This window comes from Rhinopithecus bieti, unplaced genomic scaffold, assembly GCF_001698545.2.
Source record: "Rhinopithecus bieti isolate Rb0 unplaced genomic scaffold, ASM169854v2 scaffold_50517, whole genome shotgun sequence".
Lineage (NCBI taxonomy): Eukaryota > Metazoa > Chordata > Mammalia > Primates > Cercopithecidae > Rhinopithecus > Rhinopithecus bieti.
The window spans coordinates 753,509-773,567 of record NW_016819943.1 but is presented as its reverse complement, the minus strand read 5'-3'; the positions used below and the strand labels follow the sequence as shown (position 1 = coordinate 773,567).

Here is a 20,059-nt window from a genome sequence, read left to right as displayed (position 1 = left end):
GATTGTGAAGTATTTCAAAATCAGAAGCTGAGTCATCGGCAAACACTGGTGGAGAACTGCACTGGCACGGAAGGCTGATGAGTCCCTCGCTATACTATTAGCTCTGCCCTGGTGAATTCTACTCACATGGAAGTTAATTCCAAAGTTTCATTGTTTAAACATGATGATTAAAAAGACCCTTTTGACTCAGCTTTAGAGATAGGGAACTCACTTCTTTCTCAAGCTGATTTCAGTGCAGAGGAATATGAAGACCTCTCAGGGTTAGTGTCATTTAAGAGAGAGAGATTCCTGTGACTTTTTAAATGATGTTCTCATTACTTGAAATACTCTTTCCCTGAGATGTCACTGTGTAGTGCTTCTTTTTTTTTCTAAAACAGTATGTTTTGAAGAGTGCTTTTTAAAACCACTGGAGAAATGTCTGTTTCTTTTTCTAGGCCATGACCTTGCCCCCATTCCTGGAGTTAGGTGTCCCGTCCCCAGCCCACCTCAGAGCCTGGGTGGTGGAGAGGAAGCGCCCAGGCAGGCTTTTACGAACTGACCGGCAGCCGCTCAGGTAGGTTCCTTGCTGGATGCAACACCGTCCCTCTCTGCTGCTGCCGCACTGGCTGGTGCAAGAGATGGAGGAGGAATCCGTCTTCTGAGCTGAGTGAACACAAAGCCCATTCCTGGTCATACCGTGCTTATGACTTGGGTGGCACTTTTCATCATAAACTCCAGCAAGACTTCAGTTTTCCATGTTAAGCATAAATGTAGTGTTGTGTATTTTTTCTATGCTCCAGTGACTGTGACATTATATAACTTAAAAGCATTTGGAGTGAGATGGAAAGGAGGAGCAGCTGATTCTCACTGAGAAATGTTGGATTCAGCTGATCTCCTTCCGAAACTTTGAACTTAAAGAGCAGGTTTGGGTCATTTCCTTTGCAAAAAGCAGCCCTGAGGCTTTCTTTCTATTCTTTCTATTCTTTCTCTCTTTCTATTCTTTCCCTCTTTCTCTCTCTTTCTCTCTCTCTCCCCTCCCTTCCTTCCCTCTCTTTCTCTTTCTCTCTCTCTCTCTGTATCTCTCTCTCCCTTTTCTTTCCTTTTCTTTCTTTTTTTTAATAGACAGGGTCTGGCTCTGTCACCTGGGCTGGAATGCCGTGGCGTGATCATGGCTCAACTACAGCCTCAACTTCCTGGGCTCAAGTGATGCTCCCACCTCAACCTCCTGTGTAACTGGGACCTCAGGCATGTGCCACGACACCAGGCTAATTTTTTATTATGACGAGGTCTCCCTGTGTGCCCAGTCTGGTCGTGAACTCCTAACCTCAAGCAATCCTTCCACCTCGGCCTCCCAAAGTGCTGGGGCTACTGGCATGAGCCACTGTGCCTGGCCAAGGCTGCTTTTAATCAGCTCTGATTACCACCCCAAAGTGACTGGCATGAGAATCTTAACCCCGGCTGAACAGAGGGAAATTTCTTTGGCAGTCTGGCCATCTTCCCAGAGCCAGACCTATATGTTTAGTAAGAAATGACTCAAGTATCTAAATAATCACCACAGCAAGGATTATCATTTTTTTCTCTTTTCCAAAAGTTTGGGCGTTCTTATAAGTACTCAGAAAACAATCCTTTGCTTAAGAAAAAAGCTTAAGGCCGGGCGCGGTGGCTCAAGCCTGTAATCCCAGCACTTTGGGAGGCCTAGACGGGCGGATCACGAGGTCAGGAGATCGAGACCATCCTGGCTAATACGGTGAAACCCTGTCTCTACTAAAATACAAAAAAACTAGCCGGGCGAGGTGGCGGGCGCCTGTAGTCCCAGCTACTCCGGAGGCTGAGGCAGGAGAATGGCGTAAACTTGGGAGGCGGAGCTTGCAGTGAGCTGAGATCTGGCTACTGCACTCTAGTCCGGGTGACAGAGCGAGACTCTGTCTCAAAAAAAAAAAAAAAAAAAAAAGAACAAAGCTTAAAATTGGGGGAAAAAAAATTCAAGAAAATTAAATGTTATATCACTCAATACTATCTTGTTTCACTTATTATCAGGGAATATAAACTAGGACGGAGAATTGAGATCTGCTTAGAGCCCCTTCAGAAAGGAGAAAACTTGGGGTAAGAAAGTCTACTTTGCATCTAAAGTGATACACACATATCTTAACATAGTTTGCCTTTTTAAGGTTTAACAACTTAATAGTGTAGTATTTTTTCACTGCTTCTAAGTAGCCTAGCAACTTCAAACAGAGCGTGTTCTAGAAATATATATGTCTGGCGTGTAAAACTTGGAACTTATTCTCCCATAAAAACAGTAAGGGAGAATTAATTTTTCAGTAACCACCAGGTGCATGTTGGCCAATGATGACCCTGAAGTGTCAGCAAGAGACCCACCCGCAGCTGTCATCAGTGTCTCAGACAGTCCACCGTCCAACAGATTTATCATCGTCCCATCACTCTGCCCCCTTATTCTACTTTCTTCATCCTAGTATCACCTGACGTATCTCTACTTATTGATTTATTTGTTAGTATCTGTCTTCCACTACTAGAATATAAGAACTTAATTTATTAGTTGCTATATCCTCAATACCTAGAATAGTAATCGTGCCCATGTCATAGTCAGTAATTATTTATTAAGTAAAGATGCACCCAAAATTGTCTACAATCAAACCATCTTGTTCTTTTTTCGCTGTAGGAAAATATTTTGCAAGTCCTTTTGTAAATATCATGAACTATTAAGATTTGCTCTACCTGTTATGATGTGAATATCCTTCTTTTGGTCTGCTTGTGATATGAGAAAGTTCTCTTCCAACCATGTCTAACCTGTGTTTACTTTTAGTGTTTCTATAAAATGCATTCTTTTTGTTGTTGTTGTTATACTTTAAGTTCTAGGGTACATGTGCACAACATGCAGGTTTGTTACATATGTGTATACATGTGCCATGTTGGTGTGATGCACCCATTAACTCGTCATTTACATTAGGTATATCTCCTAATGCTATCCCTCCCCACCCCCCCAACAACAGGACCCGGTGTGTGATGATCCCCTTCCTGTGTCCAGGTGATCTCATTGTTCAATTCCTACCTATGAGTGAGAACATGCGGTGTTTGGTTTTCTGTTCTTGTGATAGTTTGCTGAGAATGATGGTTTCCAGCTGCATCCATGTCCCTACAAAGGACACGAACTCATCCTTTTTTTATGGCTGCATAGTATTCCATGGTGTATATGTGCCACATTTTCTTAATCCAGTCTGTCACTGATGGCCATTTGGGTTGATTCCAAGTCTTTGCTATTGTGAATAGTGCCACAGTAAACATACGTGTGCATGTGTCTTTATAGCAGCATGACTTATAATCCTTTGGGTATATCCCCAGTAATGGGATGGCTGGGTCAAATGGTATTTCTAGTTCTAGATCCTTGAGGAATCGCCACACTGTTTTCCACAATGGTTGAACTAGTTTACAGTCCCACCAACAGTGTAAAAGTGTTCCTATTTCTCCACATCCTCTCCAGCACCTGTTGTTTCCTGATTTTTTAATGATTGCCATTCTAACTGGTGTGAGATGGTATCTCATTGTGGTTTTGATTTGCATTTCTCTGATGGCGAGTGATGATGAGCATTTTTTCATGTGTCTGTTGGCTGTATGAATGTCTTCTTTTGAGAAATGTCTGTTCATATCCTTTGCCCACTTTTTGATGGGGTTGTTTGTTTTTTTCTTGTAAATTTGATTGAGTTCTTTATAGGTTCTGGATATTAGCCCTTTGTCAGATGAGTAGATTGCAAAAATTTTCTCCCATTCTGTAGGTTGCCTGTTCACTCTGATGGTAGTTTCTTTTGCTGTGCAGAAGCTCTTTATTTTAGTTAGATCCCATTTGTCGATTCTGGCTTTTGTTGCCATTGCTTTTGGTGTTTTAGACATGAAGTCCTTGCCTATGCCTATGTCCTGAATGGTATTACCTACATTTTCTTCTAGGGTTTTGATGGTTTTAGGTCTAATATTTAAGGAGGCCTCAAGGAGGCCTCTAGTCCCTCCTGTTTCTCTCCAGCAGCCTCTGTCTTCTTGGCAACTTCAGCATCTGTGCCGATGCCCTTTCCGTCCTCTGGCCGCACTGTGCTGGACTCCGGGCTCCGGCCTCACTCCCTGGTCAGCAGCCCCCTCCCCCATGGGGACATGGGGCTGTGCAGCCTCTGCTCTTGCACTCTGCGCTCCCCTGATTCCATGGGCCCACATCTTCCCATGAGCTCTCTTTCTTACAGTCATTTCATTTCTCTCATTGTGTCACCTCTTTTGATGGTAAAAACACTTAACAGAAGTATCGAGAAACCACTCATTGTCTCAGCATCCTAAGAACCAGTCTTCATTTCCCCTTGCTGCCTTCCAGTTCTTATCTATAGCTTTTCCTCCATGGCCTGTGCTGACCTCTGCACGTCTCTGTTCCTCCTGCCTTGCTGAGTGTTGTTCTTTCTGCTCCTCCTCCTAAGGTTTCCCATCTCCCACAGCGGCAGTCTTGTCTCTCACCCGCCCCATGTCTCTCTTCCCAATTCCAACCCTCAGGTTCTTCTCCCTGGCTACCTCACGGCAGCTCACATTTACAGCCCCCAAAGTCAAGGGCATCACTGCTTACTTCGAGCCTGCTCTCCTCCTGCCGGCTGCCGGGCTATCAGGCCAGGCCCCTCTCACCCTGTTCCTCTCTGCCACATCGTCCCTGCTCAGGCCGCCGCCTCTTTCCTTTTCTCTCGCACTGAGGAAGTTTCCCTACCCTGTCTGGGGGGCTCTGCTGTGGACCAAGAGTGGGATCTTCACTTCCGCTCTTCATCAAGGTTGAAGGAAATTGAACTGTGAAATAAGAGTTTGCCACTAGCATCCAGCATTAGGGAAAAATATCTCCTTATAAAAACCAGAAAAGCTGGAGGGGAAGCTTTGCCCACTATGCCTCAAGTGGTTTTGTTTGTTTGTTTGTTTGGATCTGGCACTTGACGGTTTTCTGGTGCAGCCCCCAGGACGTGCTGCTGAGGACACAGGTGCGCATCCCTGGTGAGAGGACCTACACCCCTGCCCTGGACCTGGTGTGGAATGCGGCCCAGGGCGGGACTGCCGGCTCCCTGAGGCAGAGAGTCGCAGATTTCTATTGTCTTCCCGTGGAGAAGATTGAAATTGCCAAATACTTTCCCGAAAAGTTCGAGTGGCTTCCGATATCTAGCTGGGTAAAGTTGTGGGGCTGACTCAGAGAAATTGGGGCTTACTGGCCTGGCAATGAGGTTATGCAATTTTTTACGGTGATGGAGAATTGAGTGAGAACTTGAGGTTGAGTTTTGCTTATTTAAGATGTTTGATTTTCCCATAGAACCAACAAATAACCAAGAGGAAAAAGAAAAAAAAACAAGATTATTTGCAAGGGGCACCATATTACTTGAAAGACGGAGATACTATTGGTGTTAAGGTAAGTTGTTTAACAGCAAATTTACCACTTTGACAAGACACGAGGGTCACATGATTTATAGAGATGTTTTATTGAATCTTTAAGACACAGATAATCCCATTTTATACAAATTGTTTCAGAGAATGCATAAAAAAGAGGGAAAACTGGACAGCTGACTTTCCAAGGCCACTGGGGCCTCAGCATCCAAACTGCCAAGGACAGTAAAATATGATACAGACCAGTTTCACGTCTGTCCATAAATATAAAATTCTAAGTAAAATACTACCAAGTTCAGCCCTGCAAGTATGTTTTTAAAAAAACTACTTACTGTGTGTGGCCAGGCACGGTGGCTCATGCCTGTAATCCCAGCACTTTGGGAGGCCAAAGCAGGCGGATCACAAGGTCAGGAGATTGAGACCATCCTGGCTAACATGGTGAAACCCCGTCTCTACTAAAAATACAAAAAATTAGCCAGGTGTGGTGGCGGCGCCTGTAGGTACTCCGGAGCCTGAGGCAGGAGAACTGCGTGAACCCGGGAGGCGGAGCTTGCAATGAGCCGAGATGGCGCCACTGCACTCAGCCTGGGCGACAGAGCGAGACTGCGTCTCAAAATAAATAAATAAATAAATGCTACTGTGTGACATGATGTCAGAGTAGGTCATCCAAGGAATGTGAGGAGGGCAGCATGAAGAATAGATTGTGTAAGAAATAATCCTGCCAGACTCAAGAGATGCAGAAAAAGCATAAAATAAAATTTATTATTAAAAACCGGATGTTCATTCATGACTTTAAAAAAGAACTAGAGCAAACTAGGAATAGAAGGAAATGCCTTAACCGGATGCACTTATCTACCCAAAACCTCTAGCAGCAGCACTGTGACAGCTTCAGAAGCTTCCATTTTCATGAAAGTGGGGCCCAAAGTAAGGATCACCTAGCCGCCCCTTCTGTTTCACACTGTACTAAACAACACAGGCAATGAGTTACCTCCCTCCTCGCCAAAAGAGAAGTAAATAAAAATTGAAAGAGCAGTAAAAGAAATGTGAAAAGGAAAATATAAAACTGTTCTTACAAAGAAGATTCAAGGCTGGGCACAGTGGCTCATGCCTGTAATCCCAACACTGGGAGGCCGAGGTGGGTGAATCACTTGAGCCCAGGAGTTCAAGACCAGCCTGGACAACGTGGTGAAACCTGGTCTCTACAAAAAAATACAAAAATTAGCCGGGCGTGTTAGCACACACCTGTAGTCCCAGTTACTCGGGAGGCTGAGCTAGGAGGATCACTTGAGCTAGGGAGGTGGATGTTGCAGTGAGCCGAGATCGTGCCACTGCACTGCAGTCCAGGCAACAGAGATCCTGTCTCCAAAAAAAGGGGAAAAAAAAGGAAACTCAAGAGACTACACAGATAAATGATTAGATCTGAGAGAGGAGTTCAAAAGGTTCCAAGATGAGTTTAAAACCTTCTGGAGAATATACAAAACCTTCCTTCGCAGTGTTAAAGGAAGCTTCTGTTAAGCCACGCCATGTTCTTGGAAGGGAAAGCTCACAATAGTAAAGGTATCAGTTCTTCCCAAGTCTGTAAATTCACTGAGATTCCAACGAAAATCCACATAGATTAGATCAAATAAAACTAATAGCATAAATTCATACATGAGAGCAAAGGACCAAAGAGCTAAGATTTTATTTTTATTTTTTTGAGACAGCATCTCGCTCTGTTGCCCAGGCTGGAGTGCAGGGGCATGATCTCGGCTCACTGTGAGAAGAAAAGGACAGGGTCCTTGCCTTACCAAGTGTTGACGGTCACAGCTGTGACGACGGTGTAGCAGGCAGGCACGGGTAGACAAGCAGGCTCATGGACAGGGTGGAAAGCCCAGAAACAGAATCCCAGATGTAAGGAAACGTGACAGATACTTGAGGCAACATTTAAAAATGGGTTATTCAATGAATGGTGCTGGGAAAATTAGTTATCTATGTAGGAAAATCGTATTCATGAATTTTCATAACCATAAAATAAATTTTATACAAGTTGAGTATCTATGATTCAAGACGCTTGGGACCAGAACTGTTTCAGATTTCAGGTTTTTTCAGGTTTTGGAATATTTGCATTATACTTAACGGTTGAGCCTCCCTAATCCCAAACTCTGAAATCTATTTTAATGCTCCATTGAGTTTTGGATTTCTGGATGATGGATGCTTGACTTGAATCAGCATCAGGCCCCATAAAACCTGTACTTACCTCTGCTCACACCATAGTCAACAGGCAATCCAGTTGAAGACTTAAATGTGAAAAGTACTCATTTTCGATCTTGTCTTCTATTTTTTATGTTTTGAGATGGGGTGTCACTCTGTCACCCAGGTTGGAGTGCAGTAGCGCGATTTCCACTCACCGTAACGTCTGCCTTATGGGCTCCAGCGATCCTCCCACCTCAGCCTCCCAAATAGCTGGGACCACAGGCAAGTGCCATTACGCCCAGCTAATTTTTTGTATTTTTGGTAGAGACAGGGTTATGCAGTGTTGCCCAAGCTGGTCTTGAACTCCTGAGTTCAGGCAGTTCACCTGCCTCAGCCTCCCAAAGAGCTGGGATTACAGGCGTGAGCCACCACTCCTGGCAAGAAGGATTTCTTAAAACAAAAAGTGCAAACCATAAGAGAATCAATAAATTTCATTACATTAGAAGTGAGAACTTTTGTTCATCAAAGGAAACCATAAAAAACAGTGAAAAGGGAAGTCACAAATGGGAGAGAGACATACGCAGTAAGACAGCAGAGGGTTATTCTCCAGCATAGACAGCAGATCTTCTGTAAATCTGTTATCAAAAAATAACCCAATAGAGAAGTGGGCCAAGGTTATCACCTGGCAGTTCACAGAGGAGAACAGAATGGCCAGGAAACACATGAAAAGAGAATCAGCTTGCCAAGTGAGCAGGGAACTGCAGAATCCAGCAGGGAGCTGCCCTTGCTAATGAGACCATGGAAACTCCCACACACATGGCCGGGCGCAGTGGCTCACGCCTGTAATCCCAGCACTCTTGGAAGCCAAGGCAGGCAGATCACTTGCACTCAGAAGTCTGAGACCAGCCAGGGCAACATGGCAAAACCCAACTTCTTGAGTGGCTAAGGCAGGAGGATCACTTGACCCCAGGAGGTGGAGGTTGTAGTGAGCTGAGATCATGCCACTGCACTCCAGCCAGGGTGGCAGAGTCAGACCCTGTGTCAAAAAAAAAAAAACTCCCGTGGGAGCACAAGTTGGTACAGCTACTCTGGAGAGCAGTTTGGTGTTATTTTCATACACAGATGCCCATCGATACAACCAAGGAGTCCCACTCCTAGCTATATTCCCTAGAAAAACTCACCCATAGGTATATGGAGACACGTGGCTATGCTCACTGAAGCATTACAGGAATAGAATGAAGTGGAAAGAAATTGACGTTTTTTTTGTTGCTGTTTGTTTGTTTTTGAGACAGAGACTCACTCTGTCGCCCAGGCTGGAGTGCAGTGGCGTGATCTTGACTCACTGCAACCTCCACCTCCCGAGTTCAAGCGATTCTCCTGCCTCAGTCTCCCATTCCCCAGCCTCAGCCTCCCCACAGTTTTTAAAACTTGTGTCATGTGCAATTTGCTGGAACAGAAATTATAATATTTGCTTATCAGTGTATTAGAATAGAGATTATCATATTTGACACAACATGTTCCTAGCAGAGGTGGGGCACTGAGAAGTAGCCAGACCCTCCTGCGGAGCTTGGTTCCTATCTCAGTCATTGAAGAGTTTAACTGTGATGTGTAGCCAGAGCCAGCTCCCCACCTCCACACCTGAGAATGCAGCCAGCAACCTGGGCAACCCCAAGCACGAATCCCGCAGGCCCTGCACTGCGTCTTTCCTGGCACGCACTTCCCTTCCTGGGTGCGCCCTGAAGCATCCTCCCTGTGGGCCGCATTTATGGAAATAACATGCATGTGGAAAGTGACCTGCAAGTCCTGGGAAGGGAGGAGGCTTGCCCAGTCACGAGAACCCATGGAGCAGCCTGTGTTTGTGAAACCCTGCAGTGAAGGCTTGCAGGAGATGCCAAGGAAGTCAAGCCAAGTTCATACCTCTCAGAAGCTGGGGCTGACTATAGAAATAGAGGCGAGAACAGACTGACAGTGTCTACAAAGCAAACAGCAGTGCTTCTGGCGTAGCAATGGGTGAGAGATCCGTGTGCCAATGCGGATGATCTCTGTGCTTCATGTTCTTGCCTGGTAGCCCTTTAAAGCGCCCCTGTGTGGCCACTCCCAGTGGAAGCTTCTGGAGCTGAAGGGAAAGGTCAGATGGCTGGAAATTAATTTCCCTTGTGGAGCTCTTCTTGCCACCCTCGAGTTTGTTTTCGTCGAGCAAGAGGATTTTTTAAAATCAGTTATTCACCTAGTTTATGTAAATTTGAATCTGTCCTTTTGTCAATATAGGTAGTTTTTTAAACATGCTTCTTTTAAATATAGGCTAAAAAGATGTCAGAAAACACTGCTCATTACTTCTTTTGAAATGTAGAATCTCCTGGTTGATGACAACGATGATTTCAGTACAATCAGAGATGACATTGGAAAAGAAAAGCAGAAACAACGGGCCCTGGGGAGGAGGCAAAGGTAATTGCTGGGGTCTGCACAGACATGCAGCTGACAGAGCCCTCTCTGACTCACTCCCGCTTGGAAACTGATAGGGACCGGAAACTCTTGTTCATTCAGGGTGCACATAAAGCACGCCAGTGTGGCAGGTCCTTCTCCGCCCCCCGAGTTCTTTCCTCTCCTTGAGTGCCTCCTGGAGCTTTCTATGGAACAGGTGAAGTCCACGTGGACTGCAGAGGCGTGATGAGGAGCCTGCGATCCACGGTCACACGGTCACCCTCCCTCCTCCCCACACGCAGCCTCGCCCTCTGCCTGGGTCTTGGCTTTCCCTTCAGGTTCCCACGTCCTCCGGTCTCCAGAACCACCCCGTCCTGCTGCCACCTCGGCCCTGCTGCGGGCTCCCTGTCCTTCTCCTGCTCTCTCCAAGGTTCCTGAGAGCCCGGCCACTTTTCCAGGGGATGCTGCCGTGGCTTCAGCGCTGCTACCCCCGCTTCCTCCAGGACACTGCCTCACCCCTGGCCACCAGGACTCCACTGCCACAGGCTGTCTTCTACCTCTGCTCAGGACTCCTTCCCTCTCTCCCTCCTCCTGGCTCTGGCGCTGCCTGCCCTTGCCTGGCTCTGCACTCACTGCAGAGGAAGCAGGTGCTGCTTGCAGTCAGGCCAAGCCACAGGTTCTGTGCCCAGCCGGCTCTCTTCAGACCTCCAGGCCACACACAGCCCCCAGGAACTTGAACTCTGCACACCCGGAACTGCGGTGTGAGGCTCAGTTCCCGATGCTCAGCTCACCACCACCACAAGTCTTGGGACCTGCCCATGGCATCAGCTCCGAGCAGGCCGCACCAGAGGCCCCCAGGCACCCTCATCTTCCCCCACTCCCCGACTCAGGGACTCTGGGTCTCTCCTAAATCTGCCTTTCATCCTGTTCTGACTGCTTCTGCCCTGGTGGATTTCATCTTTTCTTTTCCTGCCCAAATGACTGCAGGAGCTTAATCTGGCCCCGCTTACCCTAATCCCCCTCTCCTCCCACCCCTCAGTATCTTGGCTGCCTGTATGCCAGGGACTGCATGCCCTCTGCCGCTGGGGGTGTCTGGGGAAGAGAGGTCCCAGGTGGAGGTGGCAGGGCAGGCGGGCGTGACCTTGTGACCGTGGCAGAGGTGAGGGTTCAAGCGTGATTAGAAGCTGCTGGAGGGTATGAAGGGGGACGCGTTGACATGATCGCTGGCTGCTTTGTGGTGAGTGGATTCTAGGAGGTAGAAGTAGAATCAGGGAGCCAAGGGAGGAGACTCCCTGAGTGAAGATGACGGCGGGTAGGGACTGTGTGAGCTCCGCAAGCAGCATAGCCCCTGGACCTGGGGGCCTTCCTCTTCCTCTCTGTTCTCCAGGGTCTGGGCTGCTTTCCGGACAGCACTGTCCCGTGGCCTTTCCTGACTCCCTAAGGGCCCCGGGAGCCCCAGGATGGCAAAGGACCTGTGCCCAGCCTCACCCCCATTAGCAGTTCTGTAGCCCTCAGGTCCTGGTGCCCTCAGAGACCTGGGGATATGGGAGCGGGTCTGCAGCGCTGGCTGCTCCAGGGTTTTCCTATTTAAAGGCCAGACATACACACACACACACACACACACACAATTCTATACGTGTCTAATACATAGACACTAAAATATTGTTTTCCACATTTTTTTTTTTTTTTGAGACAGAGTCCCACTTTGTCACCAGGCTAGAGTGCAGTGGCACGATCTCAACCCACTTCAACCTCCACCTCCCAGGTTCAAGTGATTCTCCTGACTCAGCCTTCCAAGTAGCTGATACTACAGGCGTGCACCACCACGCCCAGCTAATTTTTGTATTTTTAGTAGAGACGGGGTTTCACCATGTTGGCCAGGATGGTCTCGATCTCTTGACCTCGTGATCCACCTGCCTTGGCCTCCCAAAGTACTGGGATTACAGGCATGAGCCACCACGCCTGGCCCTGTTTTCCACATTTAAATGTGATGCCACTGACTTTGTCAGACTTCTCCACGCATCCTCTCTGTCAAAGCCTTAGTTGTCACCAGGGCTGTTATTTGGAGACATCCAACAGTTTCCCAGGCCCTGGTATCTGCATTTTCATCTGTGGTGTTTGAGATAGCACATTTTAAAGATTCGTGTTGCTGTCACTGAAAACCTCATCTGAAGCCTCATGCGTGCTGTTTGCACAACAGTAGACCACTGGTGTCTTCTGAACACCGTGATGGAACCACTTACCATATTGTTTTTCATTGATCTATCTTTTGGAGTTAATAGAGTCACATGCTTTCAAAAGCCATCAAAGAGGTTCACTGAGAAATCTCTGCAGCCCCATCCCCAGGTACACAGCCTCTCCCAGATGGGCCAGCGTGGCGGCCACCTGCGTGTCCTCTCAGAGACCTGTGTATAGGGGTAGAGGAGCTTTCCCTTCTCTTTTGGCCAGAACTTTCTTGGTAACCTTGCTGTTTTCATGTACCAGTGTGTACCCAGCTGCCCCATCTCATGCTGGGAGCATGGTGTCCTGATGCATGGGTAGACCACAGCTTAGGTGACATATGCCCACCTCACACACTTCCAGGTTGTCGCCAATCTGTCAGCATCACAGTGAATAACCTTGTATATTCCCCATTTTGCAGTACAGATGTGGATATATCTGTAGGACAGATTTCTGCAAGTGGAATTGCTAGGTCAGAGGGTGTGGCTGTAAACATTATCTGCAAATAAGAAAAAACCAATCCAATAAAAATAGAGGTGAGGATATGAACAGTCCATAGAAAAGGAACTGCAGCTCGCTTGCCAACATATAAAAACATGCTCAGCCATTCACTCATGATAAAACAGATGTAAATTCAAGCTACCCCGAGACAGTGCCACACGCCCATCGGCAACGCTAAAGCGGGAAAGACCCGTGTGTTGAGGACTCAGTCACTGGGGCTCTCATCCCATGGGTGTGGGTGTGGACTTGGCACAGACGCTTTGCAACTCAGGACAGTGCCTCGTGCTGCACCTCCTGTGCATTTCCCGGTACCCAGCCTTCTCCTCAAAAACATGGACATGTGCCCACCAGGATGTCCCCAAAAATACACGGCAGCTTCATTCACCAAGGCCAGATTCTGACCGTATTGAAGGAAAGGCTGCTGAGCAGTGGGATGGCGGGTGGGCTGTGGAGGCTTCCTGCCAGGGACTGTGCAGCGTGGGCAGGCCACACACATCAGGCTGGGCCAGCGCACCCGGCCGCAGAGCACCTGCCACACGGTGCCATGGGCCAGGGGGTCACAGCAAAAGCCAGTCTCTTGAGTGGGATGCCGAGTAGCCTTTCTATCAGAACAAGACTGAAGGGGCAGAGGCAGCCTCTGCGTCATGTCACACGGGTGTGTGTGATTGCGATGAGTCATGCAGCAGTATGTTTCCCGCGTGTGTGCCGTGTGCGCGCACTCTGGATGTTACTCTTCCAGTTAAAAAGGAAAGGAAGGCTTCTCAGCTGCGAGGCATTTTCACTGAGCAGATTCAGAAAGCCCCAGAGCCTGAACCATGCCGTGCTGCAAAGGCAAAGCAGGGAAAGGCAGCTGCCGGCCTGGCACAGGGCTGGTGGCAGGGCAGAATGAGGCCCTCTGGCAGGTGGCTGAGATCTGTCTGTCCAATTGCAAATGCATATCCCTGTGGCCTATAAAATTGGAGTGTATTTTGGAGTCTCTCTGAACCCCTCACCCTGGCATCCACTGCATCCATGAGTCAGTGACAGTCTCTGTGTCTCCACAGCCGAGAAGCCCTCCGTGAACAGAGCAGCTGCATCCTCTCCAGTGCAGAGACGCCTGCCCGGCCCCGAGCGCCAGAAACTTCTCTCTCCATCCACGTGGGGAGTTTCGGATAACCCCGCCACTGCACGGCTCCGCTCCTGATGAACGCTCCAGCTGAGGCCACAAACGTGGGCTCCGCTCCTGATGAACGCTCCAGCTGAGGCCACAAACGTGGGCTTCCTGGGCATGGGGACTGGCTGCCTGGCGCTTCCAATCCCAAATCCTCTGCTTCCTTTGAGCACAGGGACAGCTCCTCTGCGGCCTGGCCAGTGCACGTAGTCACTTAGCTCTGCAACACATGGCAGCCTCGGGGGTTGGCACAGCCCTGGATGCCACCCATCCAGCTGCCAGTAGGTGCTGGGCTCTCTCTCACAGCACCTGGCCCCAGCTGGCTTTTCTTTTAACCAGAAAATACACAATGTGTGCATGAACCGCAGGTATGGAGGCAGCGGCATGCTGTCACTCTGCTGTGGGAGGTGCGTGGGGTCAGCCTGGCCGCTTTCCTCCATGTTCAGATGACTCTCAACTCGCCCTGACCGGGTTCTCACAGTGTCTCAGGCCACTGCGCCACTGCGCTGGTGCTGAGCAGAAGTGGGGTCTGCTTTCAGGACTTCATTTACCCCACTCGTTCTGGCCCCACATGCTCCATGTCTGCCCTTTGGTCTGAGTTAAAACTGCAATGCTGAAAAGTGTGAGCTCTTTCCACGAGGAGGAAGCAGACAGAGCGGCCTCCAAGGGTGAGCCGCTCTGCTAAGCAAGGACGGCCGCTGCGCATCAGCCCACAGGCCCAGCCTCCCCTAGGTGCTCTGTGATGAGAATGTCCTTGGATCCCGAGAACTGCGGCCACTGCTGTCCACAGCGCCTCATCCTCTCTTCCTTTGTGGAAGTGGGGCAGGCAGGGCCGTGGCAGACAGGCCTGGCATAGCCCAGGTCCCAGGTGTCCTGGGCAGCCTGACTGGGTTCCTGAGTAGCCTCAATGAAAACACCTGAGAAAAAAAAGTAAACTAAGGAAGCGTTTTTCCACTTAATCCAACCCAGATTTCTATTCATCTTAAAGGATTTAATTGGCATTTGTGAGAAATAATAGCACCTGTGTCACTGAGTTGGTTTGGGACACAGATGGTTGACTTTCCCAGACAGCAACTTAGCGGAAAGCAGCAACCCGAAGACGGTGTCACATGTTCTGAGCCTGCTTGTCACCTGGGCCTCACGGTTTCTCGTCGCCCCGTCACTGATGGGAAGCGGCACTGAAGTGTGAGGGCAGAAACGACACCACTGGAGTCAGGCGCTCCCTGCCTGTGACCCTTTTCCAACAAGCTGACGCTGAGCCAGCGGCCCGCTGTGCCCCGCATCCTCCTCCCAACAGTCCAAACCACTACCAGACAGGAGCCGCGTCGCTTCCACACGTGTCCGAGCGTCTGCCATAGATGTCTGTGTGTTCCTGTGAAGCACTGTGCCGTAAGGACTGGACTCTGACTAGCAAGCTGCCTCCCACTCCCAAACACTGACCCCACTCAGGAGACTCACCCTGGGTGTAGACGGCGTCTTTATAGAGGGAGATAGAGGCTTCTGATGACACCAGAGCCGCAAGTGTCGTGACTGGAGCTGGGTGTCCAGCCCTTCTTAAGCTGTTCTGTTGCTGTGGCTCTACCTGACACATTTCCGTAGCATCTCCCTTCATCTCATCTCCACATGATGAAATACTAACGAAATCGCTGGAAAGCTTTGCCTTTGAGAGGCCAGAAGCCTCGCAGAATGTCTCACAAGTCCAAAGACGCCTGTGGGTTGATGTGCCTTTAAGTCCAGCAGGTGCGTCTGGCCTTTGCCTTCTTCCCTTTCTTCCTGTTTTCTGTTTTTTTAATTTGGGGATTGAGAAAGCTGTATGATTTTGTTAAAGGAGAAATAAACCATTTTTTAAAGTTGTAGCCCTTAGCTTCTTTTGGTTGCCGGCTACTTCATGTCCAGCTTGCTTCAGAGAGGAACTTTTGGCTGGGCACAGTGGCTCAACACCTGTAATCCCAGCACTCTGGGAGGTCGAAGTTGGTGGATCACCTGAGGTCAGGAGTTCGAGACCAGGCTGACCAACATGGAGAAACCCTGTCTCTACCAAAAAAAAAAAAGAAAAAAGCTGAGCATGGTAGCATGTGCCTGTAATCCCAGCTACTTGGGAGGCTGAGGCAGAATGGCTTGAACCCGGGAGCTGGAGGTTGCAGTGAGCCAAGATCGTACCGTTGCACTCCAGCCTGGGTGACGGAGTAAGACTCTGGCTCAAAAAAAAAAAAAGGAAAAGGAACTTCTGGTTGGGCTCAGTGGCTCATGCCTGTAATCCCAGCACTTTGGGAGGCCAAGGCAGGTGGATCATTTGAGGTCAGGAGTGTGAAACCAGCCTGGCTGACATGGTGAAACCCTGTCTCTACTAAAAGTACAAAAAATTATCTGGGTATGGTGGCAGGCGCCTGTAGTCCTAGTCACTCGGGAGGCTGAGGCACAAGAATCAGTCGTTTGAACCTGGGAAGTGGAGGTTGCAGTACGCCAAGATCATGCCATTGCACTCCAGCCTGGGCGACACAGCGAGACTCCGTTTCAAATAAACAAACAAACAAATAAATAAAATAAGGCACTTTTGTGGCCCTTTTCCCCAAGCCTACTTCAGATGCTAAATAAACAGAGTTTCTATTTAGAAATACTGCAGCAGTGCTGCTTTAGAAATAACAGAAGTTTGCTTTGGTTTTAAAAAGTTCAGACTCATGGGAAAAAATGCACTGGAAGAAACTGGATGTAATCTGGTTTTATTTTCCTTCTATGGAAATAGGTAATGGTGGTGGCATCGCAGAAAACATACTTATTCAACAGTGACTTTTTCTAGGCAAAAAAAGGGAAGGGCAAGAATTATCTTGCAAATCATTTTGGCGCCATCTATGTGAGTTTACCTGCAGAACAGACTCACCAGTGAGGGGCCAACTTACCACAGCCCCTTCACCCTACAGGCCATCCTTCATTCTGGCTAATGCACCCACCCAAAGCACGGCCATACTAGGCTTTAATAAAGTCCATAACCAACGCATTCTGGGTGCATTTACATTCTGGAGATTCACTGCACTTGAGAGGAAAGTGAAGCGGTGACCTCAATATCCAAGTAAAGAGAGACTGCTTCCAGCTCCCTCCGTCCTCTGCCCTCCCCCACCCCCACCACACATGCCCACACGTGGCAGGTGCGCTGCCATGCGTCCAGGTCCCCGTGGCAATGGCTGCAGAGTGGCAGACAGGGCCCTTCATCTGCAGGTTCTTGCCCCCACTCGGGGTGGCAGGAGCAGACATGGCAATCTCCCGGTTCACGAAACGAGCCCACCAATGGGCTCACACCAGGCCGGGGCAGGGCCAGGCCAGTGCTCAGGGCACAGTGGTGCCTCTGCCAGGCCCCAGTGTGCTTCTCTCCGAAGTGGTTCTGTCTCCGCAGGCACCTCCCCAGGTGCTGAGACGCCACCAGCAGCTCCATCACACCAGGCAGCCACCAAGTGCCTCTTCCTATGAGCCAGTGAAAGCCCTGGGCTCTAAGTGGGTGATGTGCGTGGACTCCAGGATGGAATGACAGTTGGGGGAGAGGGGAAGGTGCGTTGTCCAGAGCTTCCAGGTGCCCATGCCCTTCACACGCATGTGCTTCAAAGATGGTAGCACCTAGTGTTGGTGTGGCTGTTGCACCTCCCTCCCAGCCACGCCGCCCCCACCCCAGAGGGGCGACTCCGAGTTGCATCCGCTCCTAGCCCAGGTCTAAGAGCTCTGGGTGGGGTCTAGCAACCTACAGCCAAGGGATGCGTGTGAGCCCACCTGGAGCCAGGGCACAAAGGAGTGGAGGGACCACAGCAAAACTGTTCTGGCAAACAACAGAGGCCACAAATCCAGGGGTCAGTTAACATTACTGGACCAAGCACCCAGTTTGTTTTTCTAACTGGTGGGGGAGTTCTGAAGAGGATCAGTTTAAAAACAATATAGACCGCTGCATTTTCTCCACTCGACTCTACTGTCCCGTCTTGCCATCTACACCTGAGCAGCCCTCTCCACTTCAGATCGCCGTCCAGCCTCCCACCACTGTCAGATGCCATCTCTGTGAGAAGCCCCCTCCTCACTGCTTTCGGACACAATGGAGCCATGCCCCATGTGAGATGGGCCATGCGAGCGCAGGAGTGAGACAGGCGCAGCACACACCAGCCTCCCCCCCGAGGTCTGCCGCTGCCCCAACATCTGGTGCCCCCAGCAAGTGAGACGCCCCGGCTGCTGTGCTGGAAATCATGCCTGTCACTTGGGTCCAATTTCCTCACCTGTCATGTAGGCTGGGCTTGCTATGAGGCTTGGGACACAGGAGAGCACGGCTGTCAAAAAGATACGCCCTCTGCCTCCCGTGTCAGCCACGTGCTGGCTGTGCCTCATGGGGCAAGTTATGTCCCCTCTCTGAGCCTGTCCCTCGCCTGTGAAATGCAGATAACCCCCCATGTAAGGCTGTCAGGGGAATGAGAGGAGTTCGTACGTGCAAGGCACTTAGACCAGCACCTGGCACAAATTAAAAAGTGTCAGCCATCAGCATCCCCATCACCGTCATAGCTCGTACCCCTCGCACTGATTGGTTTAGTCATGAGCGTGTGAGGCAGTTCTAGCCAAGACATTAGAGGAGGCCAGCTGAAGCCAGGGCTTCGGAAAGGTCTCTCTTTATCTTAAAAAGAGACACATAGGATTGCTTAAAGCCAGGAGTTCAAAACCAGCTTAGGCAGCAAGACCCAGTCTCTACAAAAAATTTTACAAACTAGCTGGGTGTGTTGTCATGCATCTGTGCTCTCAGCTACTAGGGAGGCTGAGGTGGGAGGATCACTTGAGCCCAGGAGTTGGAGGCTGCAGTCATCTATGATTATGCCACAGTACTCCAGCCCAGAAGGCAGAACAAGACATCTTCAAAAAAAAAAAAAAAAAAGAGCGAGTGACCCATTAAAGAGGTAGCCATCTGTCTCCAAACACCTTACACTGGTGTGATGCCTGGAGCTGTGCTGGCCATCCTGCAACCATGAGGCCTGAGGTCCTGAATGGCCAGAGAGAACACACCAGGAAAAAAAAAAAAAAAAGAGGGGATTTGGGATTTGTTAGCATGGAAGGAGCAGGGAAGAGCTGCTAGGGAGGCAGCCAACACTCCCGGAGCACATGCAGCCCTTCTGTACCCGACCAGCCCAAGGGCGTCTTCCATGAACCCAGTCCCCGTCCCTCATTCCAGGAAACTGGGGAAAACAGTTCAAGTGGCCCTGATCTTAGTTCCCATGGAATAAAAGTACCAAGACTAAGCAGAGAAGTCGGAGAGCTTCAGGTTTGCAGTTCTATGGAAAAGATTTAAGAGGGTTAAAATATTCATTAAAATAGGAACAGCTCCAGTCTCCAACTCCCAGCACGAGCGACACAGAAGACCGGTGATTTCTGCATTTTCAATTGAGGTACTGGGGTCATCTCAGTAGGGAGTGCCAGACAATCGGTGCTGGTCAGCTGCTGCAGCCCGACCAGCGAGAGCTGAAGCAGGGCGAGGCATCGCCTCACCTTGGAAGGGCAAGGGGGAAGGGAATCCCTTTTCCTAGCCAGGGGAACTGAGACACAACACCTGGAAAATCGGGTAACTCCCACCCCAATACTGCGCTTTAAGCAAATGGGCACACCAGGAGATTATATCCCACACCTGGCCAGGAAGGTCCCACGGCCACGGAGCCTCCCTCATTGCTAGCACAGCAGTCTGCGACCTAACTGCAAGACAGCAGCGAGGCTGGGGGAGGGGCGCCCGCCATTGCTGAGGCTTAAGTAGGTAAACAAAGCCGCTGGGAAGCTCGAACTGGGTGGCGCTCACAGCAGCTCAAGGAAACCTGCCTGTCTCTGTAGACTCCACCTCTGGGGACAGGGCACAGCTAAACAACAACAAAAAAAGCAGCAGAAACCTCTGCAGATGCAAACGACTCTGTCTGACAGCTTTGAAGAGAGCAGTGGATCTCCCCACACGGAGGTTGAGATCTGAGAAGGGACAGACTGCCTGCTCAAGTAGGTCCCTAACCCCTGAGTAGCCTAACTGGGAGACATCCCCCACTAGGGGCAGTCTGACACCCCACACCTCACAGGGTGGAGTACACCCCTGAGAGGAAGCTTCCAAAGTAAGAATCAGACAGGTACACTCGCTGTTCAGCAATATTCTATCTTCTGCAACCTCTGCTGCTGATACCCAGGCAAACAGGGTCTGGAGTGGACCTCAAGCAATCTCCAACAGACCTG

General features: G+C 49.6%; 1 protein-coding gene across 4 annotated transcripts in view; it reads left to right on the top strand.

Annotated features, from left to right (window-relative positions):
• USP40 (ubiquitin specific peptidase 40) overlaps positions 1-15,699 on the top strand; it is a 100,252-nt gene extending 84,553 nt beyond the window's left edge. For 2 of the 4 annotated variants that reach the window (XM_017859386.1, XM_017859383.1), the window contains exons 27-32: positions 435-553; positions 2,017-2,082; positions 4,958-5,168; positions 5,309-5,404; positions 9,902-9,996; positions 13,737-15,699. In XM_017859386.1, the coding sequence (XP_017714875.1) occupies positions 435-553; positions 2,017-2,082; positions 4,958-5,168; positions 5,309-5,404; positions 9,902-9,996; positions 13,737-13,848 (699 nt within the window). In that variant the 3' untranslated portion in view covers positions 13,849-15,699. Of the gene's footprint in view, positions 1-434; positions 554-2,016; positions 2,083-4,957; positions 5,169-5,308; positions 5,405-9,852; positions 9,997-13,736 lie in introns of those variants that run through there. The other 2 variants (XM_017859385.1, XM_017859384.1) reach the window with 2 other exon arrangements.
• The last annotated feature ends 4,360 nt before the right edge of the window (positions 15,700-20,059 follow it).